This window comes from Colletotrichum acutatum (genome assembly GCF_030867785.1).
Source record: "Colletotrichum acutatum strain CBS 112980 chromosome Unknown BDZ83scaffold_19, whole genome shotgun sequence".
Classification (NCBI taxonomy): domain Eukaryota; kingdom Fungi; phylum Ascomycota; class Sordariomycetes; order Glomerellales; family Glomerellaceae; genus Colletotrichum; species Colletotrichum acutatum.
Genome location: NW_026849013.1, coordinates 110,287 through 129,187, shown reverse-complemented (window position 1 = coordinate 129,187; position 18,901 = coordinate 110,287). Strand labels below are relative to the sequence as shown.

At 53.8% G+C, this 18,901-nt stretch overlaps 5 protein-coding genes across 5 annotated transcripts; 1 reads left to right on the top strand and 4 right to left on the bottom strand.

Moving 5' to 3' along the window:
• Positions 1-126: 126 nt before the first annotated feature.
• On the bottom strand, positions 127-2,927 carry BDZ83DRAFT_610230 (VTC domain-containing protein). Its single transcript, XM_060507579.1, has one exon. The coding sequence runs from the start codon at positions 2,465-2,467 to the stop codon at positions 203-205; it is 2,265 nt and encodes a 754-aa protein (XP_060368161.1). The 5' UTR covers positions 2,468-2,927; the 3' UTR covers positions 127-202.
• Positions 2,928-3,190: 263 nt separating this feature from the next.
• BDZ83DRAFT_610228 (FGGY-family pentulose kinase) lies at positions 3,191-5,993 on the bottom strand. Its single transcript, XM_060507578.1, has 5 exons — positions 5,526-5,993; positions 5,385-5,415; positions 5,185-5,310; positions 4,522-5,094; positions 3,191-4,437 (listed from the first exon to the last, which is right to left on the bottom strand). Exons 1-5 carry the CDS (start codon positions 5,528-5,530, stop codon positions 3,379-3,381), a joined length of 1,794 nt encoding a protein of 597 aa, XP_060368160.1. The 5' UTR covers positions 5,531-5,993; the 3' UTR covers positions 3,191-3,378.
• Positions 5,994-8,684: 2,691 nt separating this feature from the next.
• Positions 8,685-11,078, bottom strand: BDZ83DRAFT_571177 (uncharacterized protein; the record flags this gene model as incomplete). The annotated part of the gene is made up of 5 exons (XM_060504385.1): positions 8,685-9,113; positions 9,167-9,362; positions 9,414-10,235; positions 10,302-10,783; positions 10,911-11,078. The coding sequence occupies 5 exons, from the start codon at positions 11,076-11,078 to the stop codon at positions 8,685-8,687; spliced, it is 2,097 nt and encodes a 698-aa protein (XP_060368159.1).
• Positions 11,079-15,480: 4,402 nt separating this feature from the next.
• BDZ83DRAFT_571193 (uncharacterized protein) lies at positions 15,481-16,308 on the top strand (the record flags this gene model as incomplete). The annotated part of the gene is made up of 1 exon (XM_060504386.1): positions 15,481-16,308. The coding sequence occupies one exon, from the start codon at positions 15,481-15,483 to the stop codon at positions 16,306-16,308; it is 828 nt and encodes a 275-aa protein (XP_060368158.1).
• Positions 16,309-17,393: 1,085 nt separating this feature from the next.
• BDZ83DRAFT_571034 (ribosomal L15) lies at positions 17,394-18,381 on the bottom strand (the record flags this gene model as incomplete). The annotated part of the gene is made up of 3 exons (XM_060504369.1): positions 17,394-17,761; positions 17,884-18,040; positions 18,295-18,381. 3 exons carry the CDS (start codon positions 18,379-18,381, stop codon positions 17,394-17,396), a joined length of 612 nt encoding a protein of 203 aa, XP_060368157.1.
• Between the last annotated feature and the right edge of the window lie 520 nt (positions 18,382-18,901).

The window sequence follows — 18,901 nt, the reverse complement described above, 5'->3', positions numbered from 1 at the left end:
GCTCCATCAGTCAACGGTTTTCCCCTCCCACTCTACTTCACAAAACCCACCCGTCTTTAGATGAGCTCTTGTCGGATAGGCTCGCCAGTGGCATTACCGCCGTTGAGCACCTCCTTGCCTGCCTCCATCCTCTCGATAGCGGAGCGGTACTAGAAAACCCATGTCAGTATCTCGACTCACGAAAACCTCACTAGTCTGAGTCCTACAGGAAGGGGAAACTTACGGCAAGCACAAAGTTGATCACCAGCGCAGCCATCAACGCGATGCTGATAATCAATGGCCCGACAAGGTTATCGAAATCCTTGCCGCTGCGACCGATAATCATCTTCCTCCGCAGCCTCATCATGCCATAGCCCCAGACGCCCGCAAACACGGCGATGCAGATGTACACGATACCCATGACCTCGGCCAGAAAATTCTCCCCGGCGGCCGTGTACAGCGAGACGGCGAGCGCGCCGAGCAGGATGCAGATGTGCTGCCACTTGAGGAACGTGCGCTCGTTGGCCAGCCACACCTTGGGCTCGATCTTGAGCTCACCCGAGTTCTTGATCCACTCGGTCGGCTCCACGACGCCCTCGGGCAGCTGCTGCTGGTTCTTTTGCGCCCTCCGCGCCTGCGAGTACTTGGACAGGGAGAAGCCGGGGAGCACGGACGAAAGAGTGCCGTAGCTCCTCTGCTGGCCGTTGGAGCCCTCGCCGTTCTGGCGGCTCGACGACTGCTGGGACTCGTCGTTGACGGGTCTCGACTGGGAGCGCGAGCTCTCGGCGGCCATTCTGTTGGCGAGGTACGACTGGGCGGCCGGCGAACTCTTGGATATCTTATACGAGCTCACCTTATTGCCCAAAAAGCTGCCGACGGCCTGCTCGTCCTCAGCTCTTTGCGCCTTGCGCTGCTCCTCGGCCTCGAAAGCCACCTGCGGGTCCTTGCGGATGTCCGCCTCCAGATCGCTCAACCAGAAGGGCAGGTTGTTGACAAAGTCCTCAAACAAGGAGGCGATACCGTGGACAAACTTGGAGAAGCGAGGCGTAGGGTGCACCAGGTGAGACGCCATCAGGTCCGTGATCCACGCAGGGCGCTTGCGGTTGGGGTCCTCCCTCAGCTTGATCTCCAGGATGGCGTAGGGGAAACGAGAGACCTCGCTCTGGTTGATATCCTTGAACGGGTACGTCAGGTTTCGGCCGTCAATGTCGAGACGATGCCACTCTGCCGGGTCGCGGCACGGCCTGTCTCTGTCCAGCGTGTCCTCGCGGATGAAGGCCACCTCTGTGTCGATGGAGATGCGCACGCGGTCGTCCGCGGGCTTCTGGAAAGCTGTGCGAACGTAGTTCGCGCGCAAGACGGGTTGTAGCTTGTTCTCCTGCATGAAGCCCTGGAGGGACTCGACGGTGCTCTTGAAGCTCTCAACCACCTCCGCCTGCTGGCTCTGACGCTCCATCTTCTCCACCGTCTTCTCCATCTTGTAAGTGCCGTCGATGAAGGGCTTGATATACTTGTCCTTGATGGGGAATCTTCGCTCCTCGCTGGATCCTTGTTCCCCAACAATCTTCTGTTCGAGGAACAGCTCAGGCTTCGCACTCAACTGACCATACCAACGCACGCGCACCGAAGACGCCTCCGCCTTACGCTCCACCTTCTTTCCGTACAAATCAAACTTTGAGTTATCAAAGTAAAGCGACGTGATGGTCGGGTCATTGCTTCCATCTAGCTCCTTAGCTGACTGCTCGCTGTAGACAAGGGCCGGAAGACGTCTCATAATATACGTCTTGACCTCCAGCAGGTTATCCGGGTGGACCCAGAACTTGTGGGCGGTATACCGCTCGCCGTGCCGCGTCTCTCCTTGGCTCTCGAGATCCAGTGGCTGCGCATCGCCGGACCCTTCGTCCAATTGCTGCCGAATGGCATAGTACATGATGGACAATTTGTTGAGCAAGGGCGAGTACCCTTGCTCCGAGTTGAAGGGCCGTTTCGCCAGGCTCAGCTGCATCATCGGTCGCACCTTGTACCGATCGCCCCTCTTGCGGTCGTGCTTCTTGACGATCTTGAGGAAACCAGTATAGTTGATGTTGCTGTACTTCTTTAGCTCCGAGATTTCGGTCGTGATCTTATCGAGCTCCGTCTCAATATCCTTCAACTTCTGCGCCGTCGCAGCGTCGGGCTTCTTGATCTGGTCGTTCTCAGCGCCCTCATCCTCCTCGCTGGTCGGCGGGGCCAATTCCTTGAGCTTCTCGAACGCGGCTTCGACTCGGTCTTTCAGAGCCTCGAAGGTCTGCTCCTGAAACGCGGCGACCTTCTCGAGTTGACCGTTGAAGATCTCGTCGCAGAAGCGGTTCTCATCGTCCTCCGTCCACGCAACGTCTTCGTCATCGTACTTGTCTTCCCGCAGAAGCGACTTGAGTTTCGCGTAGTCGATGTACTTGTCCTTCCATGGCGCGTACACGGCCAACCGCAGTGTCTTCCCGAAGCGCATCGCGACGGTTGGTGGTAGATAGGGATCGAAGTGGGGATTTGCGGAAGTGTCGCTCCTGTCGTTTCGATATGGGAATCCGGAGTCGACAATGCCTGGGGCCCTCGAGAATGACAAAGGTGTGAGCTGGGAAGTCTGGCCGTGGAAAATCTCGGTCGAGTTGGTCGAAGGGGTAGGTCGTGACTAGAAAAAAACAAGCTTCGGGTTCGGGTGTAACGAGGCAACGCTGGGTGATGTGGCTGGCGCGCGACAGGGGATATCGAAAGAAAACCCTCGTCCTTCGCTTCCTTGCTTCGGTCCTGATTCTTCCTGCCCTTCCCGTCAGGCGAGTTCCTGTCGTCTAGTTCAAGCGCAGAAGTGGGAACAATAACCAGTCTAATCAGAGAAAAAGAGGTAAGGTCGTGGGTGACAGTTGAAGGCGATGGGGTTTGGCACCTGCAAGAAGGCGAAGCTTGGCCTGTGTTGCTCGCGCGGCCCCACCACTCTCCCGTCCCAGCACCGCAAAGTTCCACAGTCCCGTTACGTAGCGCCGCAGCCATTGTCCTATCAACAGCTGCACTTAGAGGCACGTGTGTTCGCTACAGATGCAGCTTTGCAGCTACGAAACCCCTCCGGCGGGGCGCCATCGACTGATGCTGAAGGTATGCGAATTGTTACCTCGCAGATGGCCGCATCGGCAGAAATACTCCGATTTAAATCACTTTATGACATGGGGTATTGCAAAATGCGAAATCGTCGTATAAATATTTTGTTTTTACTCATAAAGAATGGCTATTATCATTATCCCTTCAACTCCTGTTACAGCCCTTCCAGTGAAAATTCAAGCCCCGTTCCTGTCGGCCGTAAATGCTCCTTCACCCAATTCCCGAGGTCGTCTAATCGTCTCACGCCACAAAACCCATCCCCAAAACGCTTCAGTTGTTCAGCCACTGGTCGAGGGCAGCATCGACCTGCTTTCTGTACTCCTGCTGCGTCTTGCATTGATCCAGGAATACCTTGTACTTGGCATCGAACAAGAACTTCTCGCCCTTGAGGGTGCCTGGCTTGACGAGACGGCCAGGCTTGCTCATACGGTCCATGATGGACCACAGGTTCTCGGTGGTGCCATCCTCGGTCGCGGTCGCCGCTTTGGCGCCCAGCATGGCAGCACCATGAACAACGGCCGCGTTGGTGTACTTGGGTACCAAGACAGGCATGTCGCAAATGGTAGCCATCAAGTCCATCAACAGTGGGTTCTGGCACTGACTGCCGGACATGAAGATCGTGTTAAGCTCGTGTCCGGACGTGTTCATCGCCTCAACAATTTGTCGAGTCTGCATGGCGATGAACTCCATCGTGCCGTAGTACCACAACGCCAGGTTGTCCGTGGTCTTGTCGCTACTCAAGCCAACCACGGCACCCTTCATGTTCGGGTCTGCGACGGGTGATCTGTTACCCCACAGGTCACCGTACAGGAAGAAGTGGCGACCCAAATACGAGATTGACGGGGCACCGCTCTTCTCACGCATGTATTCCAAGTGAGAGTTCAGGAACTCGTAGATGTTCTTCGACTCGGCCGTGGCAAGCGCGTTCGTCTCGATGAAGGCAGGGTGGATTTCGAGAATATGTCGAAGGAGCTCGCCGGTGGCAGACTGGCCGCCTTCGGCCATCCAGAACTCGGGGAGCAAGACGTCTCGGTATGGACCCCAAACACCAGGCACGAACACTGCCTCCCTGGACATAGCCAAGTGGCACGTCGATGTGCCGGCAACCGCCGCGAGTCTGTGGAAGGCTTGAGAAAGGTCGTTCTTGGGCTGGTCCGCCTCAAGATGGCCTGGCGGAAGCTCGACCTTGGCGCCGACGGTACCAATCCAACCAGCGTAGGCGTCAATAACACCGCCACCGACGGCGATACCCTCGGGAAGGCCAAGCTCTGCCGCAGCTTTCTTGCAGAGACCACCCACGAGCTCGCCAGCGCTCTGGTATTTTCCGTTCTATGAAAGACCAAGTCAGTCAAATGCACTTTAACGTCGACGCTGAAGCAACAGAGGAGCAGAATTCAAATGAAAAAGGCTCACCACCCCGTTGACACCTCCCATACGCTTGAAATCGTCCTCAACAAGGTCTTCGAGCCCAATCGTCGTCAGGAAGTCATCCTGCCAGCCCTTGACACTGCCGTCAACACCGACAGGAACGTAGCCCTGCTTGCAGACGGTGCTGCAGAAGCTCCGCGTCTCGTTGCCGGTGGCCATGTGCGTGAGCGCATCAGCAAGGTCGTAGAACTTGCAGCGGTCAAAGAGCTCTTTGGGCATGTTGTTCTTGAGCCACAGAACCTTGGGAATTTCCATCTCGATGCTCATGGTGCCGCCAACGTACTTGAGCAGGTTGTGCTTGGTGGCGTTGATCTTCTCCGTCTCCTCGACGGGGCGGTGGTCCAGCCAGAGAATGACATTGCGGTCGTTACCATCGGCATTGTCAAAATCGGGGCCGGTGACGGCGACGGGCCCGTCGGTATCGTGGCTGAAGACAGCGAGGGAGCAGGTTGCGTCGAATCCGATGCCCTTGATAATATCAGGGTCGACCTTGGACTCGACGAGGACTTGCTTCACGCAGTGGCAGATGCATGCCCAAATATCTGAAGTGGATTGTTCCTTTCGGAAAGGTCAGCTGACTGAGCCCAACATCTCGTAGGATCGATTGCCAAAGTAATGGTGAGAAGGTGAGGCTCAAAGGTGACGTACGTAGTATCCGGTCTCAGGCTGCCACAGCTTGATGGGCTCACTGGCAAGGCCCTTGATGTCGCCAGTCTCGTCAATGATGCATGCTCTAGCCGAACCAGTGCCAACATCGATGCCGATGTAGTGGTCCTAGTAAAACACATCGAGTCAATGGTCTGGCTTCTGAAAATCAAGGAGCAGAGCTCCATTCCGGTCGAACTTACGAGAAGCTGGGGAGGTGCGGTGGATTGGACCCTTGAGGGAAAGTGTTAGCTCTTGGGGATATCGTGAGGCTTCGGACCAGCTCTATTGCTCGGTCGCAGGCAGGTAGGTAGGTGACTGGCTGTAACATTGGCTGAACTTACTCCATTGTGTAGACCGAGTGTAATTACTCGAATAGCAATTTCTTGATCACGCACTGGGGATGAACGTGTGGATTCTTTGGCAGTCCGCAGTAGATGCAGAGATGGAAGGTAGAGAAGGTGTGAAAGTGTAGAGCTTTTTGAGCAACGGCGGTTTTGTTGATCAACATAAAAAAGGTGACGGGAGCTCTTTCTTAAAAGAGCACCTCAACACGACCAGGAGGGGGGAAGGTCTGATTCACTGGAAAAGGTCAGGTTCAGTCCAGACCTCCATCATCGGCACACACCCTTATTTTTTCGTCCCTTCTTCCTGTGACGAAAGGGAGGGGATGAGCCTGGTGCTTGCCTGCTTTACCTCACCTTACTACTGCGTAGATGGCGGTTCTTCCACCGTAAGGTACGGTAGCTAGTGTTGCGCCTAGGACCTGGACCCCTTTTGCCCCTCCAAGTGGGGTAAGGGTGAGGTGAGAGCAGCGAAGGTACGTACAAGAGCTACCCTGCCTTGCAGGTACTTACTGCCAGATGGGCTGTACATGATGCAAGACAAGGCCAAGCAGCCCCTCGGATGGCAAAAAAAAAAAAAAAAAAAGTCACAGCAAAAGGAACGAAGCCATAAGCATGTCCGGTTGGGATCCGCGTGCCACCTGCGGTGTAAGAGCTGCAGTTCCAAGCGCTAGGTATTCCCCCGGGGAGGTTCCAAGCTGGGACTACCCTCGGGACGGGGGCAACACCGAGGGCATGGAGGGGTGGAGGGGCAAAAATCCACAATCAACCGACATCCGCACCACCCCCCAGTGGCCCCCCGCGCCCATCAAGAATTAGAATCTTGGGGGTTGCATGGGGGGATGGGGGCAAGGGTGACCTTTTGGGATATGGTACACTATCCGTAAGGTAGGTAATAGTGTGGACTGGTAGAAAAAGAGATGGCCAAGCCCACCTGACAATCTCGTTCCATATTGGGAACCTCAAGCAGCAGTCCAGAGCTGGCGGGGAAAAGCAGCGTGGCAGATTGGCAGCACACCATGCAACCATGCAGGAAGGTGATGGGATGCTCGGGGAAGCTGTTGGAAAAGCCGGGGAGGTCCCTGGGAAAGGAGACGGCCCAAAGGGTTCCAGAAGCCCAACCATTCGATTCCAGACTCCCAGAGCCACAGGGTCTGCAAGCCTCGTGTTTTTCCAAAGTCTCCGGACCAGCTTTGGAAACCTCAACACCAGCTTTGTTGATCTTCTACCGTCTGTCGTCTACCTACCGTTCTGGTTCTGACACTTCTCCCACCTGATGTGTGACACAAAGAGCCCAGATTAGACATGACTAACTTGGCTGCAAGACTGACTGAGCGGCCCGCTTTGAATCACCTCACACCAAACCCCGTCATGACATATTCACCATTCCAAAATTCCAAGAAAAGAGAAAAGAGCTACTTCAAATATTGATCAACTACATGCGATTTCGAGATCGAGAAGATGTCATCAATGAGGCTTCCCCCCAGCTGTATCAATAGTCGCCTAGAACTCCGCAACATCTCACTGTCTCCTGTCAAACTCTATGGTGGTTGGGACTAGTACGGGTAGCGTCGCCGGCGAATCTATTCCTCAACCTAATGAGTCTATATAAACGGTACGATGGAGTCGTCTTAAAGATGATGACGAACCAAGGAAAAAGAGGAGAAACACCTCTGTCTCAGCCACCGTGCCACCCTCTTCCGAACCAAAAAAGACACGAGGCCCGGCAAGCCCCCAAAACGGTGGGCCGGGGGACTCATCCCGCCCCCGGGTTACCGGCCAACTCGTCCTTCCCCCCGCTCCCCTGGGCTTGTGGCAATCAACAGGAATCCTTCCCCCGGCCGTGCTTCCTCAACGCCAGCTCTACCGTAAGGCTACCGTTTCCCGCCCGCGCCCGCTTCGCCCGCCGCTTCATTCTTTTCGGTGCCGAAACCAAAGAAAACCCAACGCCATCAATGATCAAACCACCCTTCGCACCCACCCCTCCTCCCTTCCTTTTTTTCTCCATCTTTCCCGCCTTCATGCGACCCAATCACTGCCCAACCCGCCTCAGAGTTTGTGTGCTTTCTTCCTCACCATGGATTTCCCAAACGTAGCCCGAATCAGCTCTAGCCCGCCACATTCACCGAAAGGCTCTTGAACCAACTTCCTACCAAAAAGTTGTAAGCAATTGTCGAATCAAACACAGGCTGGACAGGGATGCGACAGATAGGCCCTCCTCTAGCGCAGAGTCAAGACTGTGGGCTGTGGGGAGTGTGGAAACGAACGCATCTGCTGTTCTCCCCCCGGGACATGGATCACAAGAGCTACTGTGGAGTAAACTCACACAAGGGAAATCATAAGCGGAACACCTTTTCCATGCACCACAATCTAAAGATTTGTTTAGGGTAACATTCCTCTATTCCGCTTGCTACCTAACCATACCTGTCAGGGCTGCAAAATGACCACCGCCATACTGGGTATTTCGTTTATTAATAAACTCCATATCTCGGGGGCAGGATAGCACACCGAGAAAAAAAAAATTTCTGCTTGCCATGTGAACACCCGACCAGGCCGCCCCTGATGCTTCGCTGTCACCTGTACGGTGTTGCGGTGTGTTCGGCTTTCGTCTTGCCTGAATTTCTTCCCCTGTTCTGGGCTGATGACCACGCCGTCTTTGCTGATGCGGCCTAGCCTTGCCAAGCAGGTGAATCAACTGCGATATCGAAGTTGGTCTGCCGATCTTTTGCCCAGCAACTCCGAACAACGGAGCCTCACCACACTTCTTTTGTGTCCGCTTTCCGTTGTTCCGTCCGTGCCGATCCCCCAACGATCGGCTCTCTTGCTAGACCGGACCCCATTACATATTGCTTTTTTTTGTCTCCTTCATGGGCGCGTTGGCAGTCCTGTCGCATACACCACTGTGTCGCCTCACCGCCATAGGGTGATATGTTTCATGACAGGCTGATGGGCGTGACTTGGCAATGCGTGATGGTTTTCGATGAGGCGTCCTGCAGGTGAAGATGCAGCAAACGCCGTTATTAGCTTTTGCAGATATATCCGAGTGCTTTGCATGATGTTGGCAGGCGTCTTGAAGAGTTTCCGCGTGTCGACTGTTCGACTTTCAGTAGTCAAGCTCCGCCTTGGGCCATTTGACAGTATCTTTGTCTTTGTCCTTCTTCATCTTTCCACGAAATGGCTTTTGGTCACCCTGAAACATTGGTTAGTCCCTGCCGATATTGCGAAAAGAGCTGCACCCCGGCTTACCTCTGCTTTGCGCTTCTTGCCGTGCGATGGCTCAGGTGCTCTCTTCGTATAGACTGGTGTGCTCTCGCGTGCTTGTGTCGCTTCCGAATGACAGCTAAAGTGATATGCTCGATTGCCAACCAATGTAGTATCCAGCCACACCCATTCTTGAGCAGTCTCAAGCCACTTGTTCTCAAATTTCTCTTGGCAGATGGGGCATTTGCTATTGATCCCGCTGGATGCATCTGGCACGGGAATATATCGAGGCTTGGCCTCCTTCTTCCCTCGGCCAGGACTAGACGAAGACTTGTCCGCAGCCGCAACATGGTCGACATCAATGGCCTCTCGTGACTTGAGCCAGTCCTGCATGATGTTAGATCATTCCAAATGTTCATGAGGGGCTGATGGTGACTCACATTGTTATCGACATACCAGCTTCGGTGCTGGCCTCTTTTTTCTGCTTCTGCGAGTCGTTGGTGTGCCTTGAAGTGCCAATCCATGTGCGCCATCTTCTTCTTCCTACCCTCATCATCCGTCTTGAAACGTCTACCACATTGGGTGCATTGAGGACCCAATTGTTCAAAGAGAGACGGGATTAAGTGAGGTTGGAATCTAGAAAGGGTTAGCAAGTGTGCTTCCAGCAAGATTCTTAGATAAACTGACTGTTGTTTCAAGGCCGCCGCATCAAGCTGGTTGCCGCTCATACCCCCAAGCGGAGGAATCGGTGGCAGCTGGCCGGAAGCCAACAAGCTTGCGATGTTAGGGGGCAAGAATCCGGGAGGCATCATAGGCATCCCTGGAGGGGGCACTGGTGCCGGGGCTGCTGGCGTCGGCGTTGCGCTTGGAGCTGCTCCCCGAAGGATTCCAGCTTGCCGTAAGCCGGCCAGCAACGCCATAGGATCTGTTGCCGGCGGCGCACTGGGCTGTCTTTGCGGCTCGGCCCTCTGTGGGGGAGGAGACCGGATCGCCATGCTGGCATGAGGAGGGGGCGGCGGCGTTGAAAGCTGCGGAGTGGCTGACTGCCGTGACAACAGGGCAGCAAGAGCTCCTTGGCCCAAGAGGGCATCAAGCGTCACTCCAGCTTGCTGCTGAGGCAGGCCAGATGGTACTACAGGCGCCGCAGGTGGCGGCGGTGGATGATGGGGGACAGTTGTAGCAGTAGGGGTTGAGCTTTGGGCCGAGAACGGCCTCACTTTTACGGCAAGATCGGCTACTTGATTCTTAATGAGGACCAACTGGTCCTGGGGCAAGTTCTGATGTTGAAGCAAGCTCTGCACATCCAACAACGCCTTGAGTCTTTGTTGAATACTATGATCATGGGGGTTCTGTGCAAACTCCAACTTCGACGCATCGATCAACTTCTGGATATCTTGACCCAGAGAGTCTTTGTTTATCCCAGCAGCCTGAGGAGGTCCTGAGAGTCCGGCTCCGTATGGCATCTGCGGAGGGGGTTGGTAGGGACCAGGAGCTGCCGAAGGTTGAGCACTGTATGATGGCGGAGGAGGCTGTAAGGTCTGTCAGTCTGTGATATCAGGTGCTAAATGGTAGGACGGACGTACTGCATAAGGGGCCATCTGCGGTTGGTGTGGGAGCGGCGCACTCGGAGGTCGGTTGCCATTCGCTTGTGGCATGGGCGGAGGTTGGCCGTATGGCATCGGCTGGTTCGAGCCAGGTCGCATACCCGGCGGCGTTGGTGTTTCGCGGTACGGTGCAGCAGCAGGTCGGCCACGTCCTGCTGGTCGTCCTTGCTGAGCCTGAAGCGCGGATGTGCGAGCCTTAATGAGGGCGCTCTCAATAGGCGCCGTCACTTCTGACGCAAAAACTGGACGCTTGTCCAGAGATCCAGGAACAGGCTCCTTCCAGGTGCGAAGCATTTCATCCATCTTGCGGCGAACCTGGCCATCGACAGCCGCGTATGCTTCCATAAATGTCTGGTATAGCTTTGCTCCAAAGAACAAAGTGTACGGAGTGCCGACATTCTTGACGATCGAATCGAGGACGTAGAGGGCTGGGAGCTTCTTGTGCGCTGGCGCCTGTCAAACATGTCAGCATGGATCGTTATCTTGGGGAAAGGGAGCTTCGTGACTTCCCAAGCTGCGCTTGAAAAGCACTTGGCAGACAACGCGGGCCGTTACGCGAAAGCTGAAGGATAGAGCCTACCTTCAAGATGTGGTCCTGCAAGACTTCAGAGATGACTTGGGCATGCTCGGTCTGCTCTCTTGCAATCATCGTCAGATTGCTAATTTCGAATCGCACATTGGTAGTCAAGTCTTCGAGAGCTTGACGATAGTCCTCAGCGACTTCTGTGGCGGATGACTCGTACGACATGATTGTGGTTATTCCTGGGTAGCGATATCCTTGATGATGAATCTTTGTCTGTCAAGAGCACGCGATGGCGAGCGAGATCTGCAGGAAAGCGAGAACGCAATGGCAGCGGGGAAGATTCAGATCGACCTCGAAGTCAAGCGCCTTCACCCTATGCAATGGAAAGCACAATAAACCACCCTTATTATGGAGGAGCACCAGTCTGCAGCTTGGAAGAACAGACGACGCAGGTAACCTAAAGTGGAAGGGGCCGATTTGCAGATTCCAATTCTCGCGTCCAGACCCTCTTTCTGCTCAAGTCCTCCACACCAAAAGCCAACCAAATCCGAGCAGAGAGCAAGGACACCGTCACAACATTATCCAGTGGATGGTTTTCGCGTCCGCTTGAAGAATGCGATGGGACCTTCGTAGATGTTGACGGTCGCCAAACGTACAGAGAACGCCGCGAGAGTGGCGGTAGACAAAGAGCAAAATGGGAGTGGAAGTGGCAGTTGGGTAGTCACGATTTGGTCGCAGCGAGACGAATCAATGAGACGAAAAGCGTTGACCAATTTCAGGTCAAGTCGAATCAAATCCTCGCCGTGGGCGATGTCGGTCGCGAATTGTCGTTGTGTTTGATGGAAGGATGGTCAATCAGCAGCAATGTCTGGCGGAGATGAATTTGACGTCGGGTCTTGAGGCTAATGGAGGTAGGAAGTGACAGTGAAAGGCAATGACGGACCCACTTGAGCTCACGTGCCTTGGGCTACCACCAAGCAGCAGGGAAATGACAGAACCTGGAAGGTGCGAGTCACACAGGTTTGCTGACCTCATCCTGTATTTTTCTTATCTTATCTCATCTCAGCTCACCCGTCGCTCCCGGCTCTCAGTACCTTAGGTACCACAAGGCATGAAAGGTAAGGCAAGGTACCTTATGTCGTCTCGGGTAATTCTTTCTATCGACCTGGAAGGCGTGAATCGCCTACCATAAGATTGCCAATTGTCAAGAACTGGGGAAAAGAATTATACATGAAGATAGAATAATCTTGGCATATCAACGAGGTCCTGTACAGTTACCTATTCCCTCAGACAAGTGTGGGACATCTGCTACTTGCTGTTAAGATACAAACACGCAACTCGGGGGAAATAGTGCCTCTTAAGGTATTTTATCAACCAATGAGTCTGCCTAAGCTCAATACCACAACATAGAGTGTTTAGTGAGTGAACGGCTTCAAGGTTCTATTCATACTTCTCTTCACACATGAATTGGGCTCTTCTTTTACAAGTCGGCAACTCGCAAAGAGTTTAGGTCTATGGCTTTTCTTCAATCAAGCTGGTAATCAAGGCAAACTACGTCCTTCACTGGGTTGGACCCTAGAGTAAAGTAGGTAAGGTGAAGCATGAAGAATCTGGCGCAAGGAAAATGAAGTACCAGATGAAGCGCGAGCACAATTAGCATTTCCGATCTCTATTCACGAAGCTGATGTCTGGAAATTGATATTTGACGCGAGCACTGCCACAGCGACCTGGCTGGGGCCACATCGTACAAGACTGGCGGCTGGAGGTTTCCGCTAAATTAGACAGATAGACGCCCCGGGATGCGGCTCAAATGGTTGAACCATGAATATAGAAGAGCCCTGTAATTAGAATAGCTCTAGAATTTGGCGGCTATTTCTGCTTTTTTAGGCGCGCGTAAACATTGTCGTCCTCGTAAGATACTCTCAAACGTGGTCTAGAGGGTGGGGACCACGCTTACGACCTCACTTACAGGCAGCATCACGAAATGAGGTTGCAAGTGGACGGGCGCTTAATCCCAAGCGACCCTCTTGACGGGCCACAGTCGTCATGAATAACTCGGAAATCGAATGCGGACCACGTCCGATGCACCGGAAGCTGTTGGAGGCACGGCCGCCCTGCAATCTGTAGATCCACGCCTCTTGTCCAGTCTTTTGGTTTCACGATCAGGTTTCATTACCATCTGGCGATACCGCTTGTAAGTGATCATGGCGCGATGGAGAGCCTTCAGCCGCCTACCTCAGACGGACGCACGAAGAGCTATGACCGCAGCCAATAGCTGTCTTTGAGGAGGGCCGAGGTCAGCTTTCCCAGACAATGTCAATTTGAGGATTTGTTATTCAGCTGGTCTGATATATCTACCTATCTCAGCTAGTACTTGAAGATGGACTTGCGTATGCCTCGGGATCTTCTTCAATGATTGGAGAGGCACAATCGAACCACCAGGGCTTGGAGATACAGACCGCAGTTTGTCGTAGATTCCTCATTCGTATTGGATCAATAACTCCAATTTACATTGTGTATCAGTGATTTATTCGCTGGTAGAATCGAATTTCATGGAGTATAAAAAGACTTATGCTCTGTCGGTATGACGGTGGGGACTCCGTACCGGAGGTTTGGGGCTCGCCCGTGCTGCGAAATCGCACTCGGAAGAGCCAACTACGGGCCTACGGCCTCCAAATCTTCACTGCCGCAGGGTGGGACGCAGGTTCAGGTACCTTGCGTTGCCGCTCACACTGGAATTGGCCCATCAAGCCCAACTCTGCATAGCGAATCGGTACTTCTGGCGCCTGCAGGGGTCGCCCAGCGGACATGCGTGCCTGGCATTTCGGCCGGCGGCTGTCTTTGCTAAACTCGCATGAAACAAAGTCTCGTCGCCCGTCATCCAATCAATCCGGCATCGCGCCCGAGAACTGAGAAGTTGCCATGTCCCTTCCACTCTCAACTGTTCACTTTGTTTGTAACCCTGAGCAGACCTCCCCCGTCTTCCATACCATAGACATCCCTACCTCGGATCCCGTCTGGACCTCTCAATGCTTGAATATTCGCCTCCTACTCCGCCAACTTTGTACCTTTGCCGCCCTCTCATAGGTTCGTTGTGCCTGAATTGCATGCCCTTGACTTAGACAAGCTGCAGCAGTCCGACTTTCAGCGCACGATTGGATGAAAGCGGTCCACGGCATGTTCATGCCACCCATGTCTGTCATGGTCTCTGCTCTCTAGACCCTCCGTCGTCTCGTCTTTTTGCACTTTGCCGAGCTGAGTGTCACGGGTGTATCTTCTTCGACGATCTGGTGAGCGCCACAGGTTATCAGCAGCTCCACGATGAAGATGGTGTCACTCACATGCAGCGAGGCCACCGCTGCCCGACCCATATCGTGACAACAAGAGAATGACTGACAGACAAAGTTGTTAGCTGCTCTGGGCTGCGCGTGCTCGATCAGGGGTCTCATTGAAACCACGTCTGGTCGCCGCATGGCGTCGTCTGGAACCTCAACCGCAGGAAGCACAGCACCTCGTCCCGCTATCACGCTCTCGAGTCCACCATCTGCGTCTCTCCATGATCCCGTCCTCTATCCCGCATATCCCATTTACCCACACCCCCGTATCCTAGTTCTCATACCGCCCGGGACGTCGAGGGATCGTCCAAGCCGTTCGTGAGAGAACCCATGAACGCTCCATCGCCTCCCCTCCAGCCCCCCCTGCTGAGTCTCCGCCGATGCATCGCGGCCCTGATGGCCCTCTGGCGCTGCTAGAATGATTGGTTGCTGGCTGCGCGAAACTTTTGGCTGTGATTCGAAACGGCGAATAGAGAGGGCCACCGGGCAGGCTCCCTTTCGTCAAACTGGACCTGACTTTCCTCTTGCCTTGTCGCTGGGATGACAAAATCCCAGGTGACGTGCAGGAAGAGAAGGAATAAGGGCACTGCTCTGAGCAAGGTACGGAGTTACTTACCTATGTTTACTTCAGGTGCTTTGCATTACTTTTTCACCCCATGTTTCTTTAAGCTCTGGTCGTGGGACAAGAATTCATAGTCAATCAGGGTCCTGTCTGTATTAAAGGAGAAGGAGCTCCCGTCCCTCCTTCCTTTGACGTCGAACCTACCCACCGGTCCTTTCTGGCAGGAGCTCCCTTCCCTCTTTCCCATTGAACAGCCGTGAACAGATTCTGTTCTTGGGCATCTACTAATCCTGTTCGCCTACAATCTTTCCCTCCTCATACTCTCGTCACCTTCTCTCCTTCTTCCATTGTGAAGACATCAACACTTTCTCTATAACGCCAACCTTCCTGGACTGGTTTCCGGGATTATTTCCCACTTGTCTCTAATCATACCCTCGCGCTCGATACTCTACCGCCGAATCACTAGCCGCTTGGATTACCTCGTCAGCTTGGACTGACCGAATTTTTGCTACGGACCTCATCGCTACCGAGCTTATCACCAGCCGCTATCCACTCAATACTCTCCTTACTTGTATGGTGGTTCTCGCCCTTTGTCGATCTCGGACTCGTCACTAATGCTACCCCAGGACTTTGATACTCTTCACCAGAGCCCACCGAGTACTCAGACACATAGGACCGCCTCGAAAACTCGAAAACGTCGCGACTGCTGTTTTTCGATTATAATCACAAAATGTTCAACCTCTCTGAAAACTCTAGCCTTCGTGGCTCGGGTCACTTGATCCTCAACGTCTTCCGAGCGTTCAACATCATCGGCCTCTTGGCCGTAAGCGCCGCCACCTGGACCATGATCGTCATGTCCATTCTCAAGGGCAACTTTGCCTTTTTCGATTCGGCCTCCCGCTTTTTCACCTTCTGCTTCGCCGTTTTCCTCATCGTCTCCGAGCTCAACGTCTTCCGCGCCTACTTCATGCGCAACTGGCCTACCCTCTCGCCCGAGCATGGCCTCAGCTGGCTGGGAGTCGCCATGGTCGTCATGGGCTGCCACGTTCTCGGGGGTATCACAGTGCCTGCCTACTCTGTTGAGACCATTGGTCTTCCCCTCTGGCGTCTCATCCTCGCTTCGGGCATTCTAGCCATCACCTTTGGTTTCTTCAACATCATCTCGTCCATTGTCTTCCGAGATGGTAGCAACGGCATCAACGCCCGCAACATTCGCAGCGACGGCACCCTTGCCTCTGGCAAGAACTCGTACGCTGACGGATACTCTGTCAGAAGCAACTCGATTCGCAATGAGAAGCCGAACAACAAGTTCAAGCGCCTCACGCAGAAGTTCACTCCTTGGAGCAAGAGCAACGATGATACCAGTCCTCGTCCCAACATCAGCCACCCCATCGCTCACGATGTCGAGCAGGGCCATGAATCAGAGCCTGACTACGACGAATCCCGCCGCAGCCCCATCATGCCCGATATCTCTCGTCCGGCTACTGCTCTGCACCCCGCCATGGCTGGCCACCGCCACACCAAGTACAGCCTGGCCAGCAACGTGAGCCGCTTCTAGAGAATGGTGGATGTTGTTCGCTCACTAGTTTCTCTCTGTCTCGAGGAGATTGGAATCAATGGACTTCACAACAGCCTTGGTATTACAGAATATGCATCCCTATTAGGCAGGGTGGAACGGCGTTTCACGGATGATTTAGTTTGGCTTTGAAAAAAATACCCGGCACGACGGCACGGTGTACGGCGAGGAATATGAGATTTGGGAATCTTTCTTCACTGATCATGACCAGCAATCAGTTATCAGCATTAAGCAGAAGTAGATGCACGATTGAGGGATCAGTCATAATTATAAAGCTTCTTTATCAGTTTCGTCTTGACCATACGCCGTGAGAATGAGAAAGACCGTACTTTCCAGGTGTCTGATAGGACCCTATCAAGGAACATCGCGGGGCTACGTAAGGATTGAGGTCGTGGGCATTTAGAGGGAGACCTGAGAGAATCATCACACGACCGTCCCCGCAGTCGTATCCGTTTTGAATCGCAAATCCCCACACCGTCGAAACCCTGGTCGAAATTTTCAGTATGGGAAATGCAGTAGAAAGGGGCAATAATTCACTGTGTAACTTACACATTGAGATGTAGTATTCGGCTTGTACAGATTATTGCGGGACTGAAGTAATATCAATGGGGGTTGGAGAGGCATCCTCTTTAAATGAATATGATTTAGACACAACATAACGAAATCGCATGTAGCACCAGGATCGAGGGAGACGGGAGAGCTTTGGTTCAAGTGTATCACATTGAAATCACATAATTCATCATTTTTACGCCGAGCCCTCCAAGTTTTTAAAGTTAAGAACCTCGAAAACGTTGTGTTCCATTTTTCGTATCGATTGAGCCTTTTTGACCTCTGGGACTCAAGCCAGAGGAAGAAGAACACTCCAGCGCATGATATCAAGTGCTTTCCCAAGTCGTGAAAGTAGTGGCCATATCCCGAATACCTTCCATGATGATGATGATCCACCGCCGTCGTCGTGTCCTCCGCGAACACCACACCTGGCAGCCGGAGCCGTACTCGTAGTAAGACAGTACGCGAGCGGCCCGGTAGCCTTTTCAGAATCGTCCAGTGCGAGTGGGCGAAACCGTTTACCGGTAGCGCCACAGGGACAGGGTGTTGTGGCGCTTCCAGGTCTTTCTGCGGCCGGCCTGGGTCTTGTTGTAGCGGTGGCCCTTGTTGAGGCCGCGGGACTTCTTGCCGGTGGCGGTGAGACCGCGAGCCTCGCGGTGCTTGTGGACGGGGGCGACGATCCAGTTGATGCGGGGGTCCTGGCGGATGGCCTTGTGCTGGGGGTCGACGAGGATGACCTCGTAGTACTTGTAGGTGGAGTCCTGGTTAACCCAGTACGAGTTGAGGACGCGCAAGTTGGCGCAGCGGCGGCCGACACGCTCCTCGGCGGTAGAGGCGAGGGAGCGCTGGTACTTGAGCTGGTTGACACCCTGGTTGGTGGGCTTGCCTGTGTGATTTCAACCCTGTTAGCAATCCGTTTATCTCGCTGGTAGGTGTCGCACAGGGGAAACCAGTTCGGTCTTCAAGAGACGCAGAATGTTCCCCTCTCGTTAAAGATTCGCAACGTACCGAAGGTAGCACCCTTGGCGACGGGCTTCTTGCGGCCTCCACGGCGGACGCGGGCACGGTAAATAACGTAGCCCTGCTTGGCCTTGTAACCGAGGCGGCGAGCCTTGTCGGGGCGCGAGGGACGCGAGGCGCGGTGGATGACATTCAGCTGTCGGAGCTATATTGATGCACTCTCAGCAAATGTTCAACGAGTGTATAGCAGGAACGCAAAGTCTTCCCCCAAGTCTCCACTAGTCCCTCTTGGTGACCCTCAATCCGAGAAATTTTAGACCTCGAGACCCCTCAGTAGAAAGGAATCCAGCATCGAAAATTTTCGAATTCGGGGGTGATCGAAAGAGAGACGCGGGATCGAGGAGGATTGAACTTTGTCGTGCGTCCACATGGTATCGGAATCGGGTGGTTTCAACGTACTTCCCAGCAGCGAACACGCAGAAGGAAGCGCATCACATCGGACTGCTTCTTCTTCTGGAGCTCTTCGACATACTTGAGGGCACCCATTTTGACTGCGGCGACGGCGTCAGGTTAGCCTCTTCGGTTTTGACAGGTGTGGTGAAACTGAGAAAATAAGAGAGCGACAATGGTTGTCGAAGAAAAGGAACGGGGGGGAGGGGGGACAAACCAGCTGTTCACGTAAAATCCGGCTGCCGAGGTTTTGGTGGTGGTGTTGATGAATTGGACGACGATTGAGAAATGTTTGAGTGGAAGGGGAAAAATCGAGGAAGGGTAGAGTTTGTGCGGTCGTACTAGTCCTGGAACGGCTAGCGCAGCTGGGGCTGGGCTTGCCCCGAACCTAATTATGGGTCTCGCGTCTCGGTGTGTTGCAATTTCTCGGTGAGATGAGCTCGGTGTGCTCAGGCGAAGAGAAGGATTTCTCCCAACAGGCACGTTTACGTAGGTGCATTGTGGGGCCAGTACAATCCTTCGCAGCTATGAGCAGCTTGTCACTTAGACTTTGAGTACCTCATGAAAGCGATGATCATTCTCATCTTGACTCCAAACTCACCGCTGTTCAGTGCAG

What these genes read in the sequence shown, in the direction of transcription:
- BDZ83DRAFT_610230 (XM_060507579.1), bottom strand. Translation starts at nt 2,467, where the DNA reads ATGCGCTTCGGGAAGACACTGCGGTTGGCCGTGTACGCGCCATGGAAG.
- BDZ83DRAFT_610228 (XM_060507578.1), bottom strand. An exon ending in AGCCTGAGACCGGATACTAC is followed by an intron (nt 5,095 to 5,184) that starts GTACGTCACCTT and finishes CCTTTCCGAAAG; the next exon opens with GAACAATCCACTTCAGATAT. An exon ending in TGGGAGGTGTCAACGGGGTG is followed by an intron (nt 4,438 to 4,521) that starts GTGAGCCTTTTT and finishes GGTCTTTCATAG; the next exon opens with AACGGAAAATACCAGAGCGC.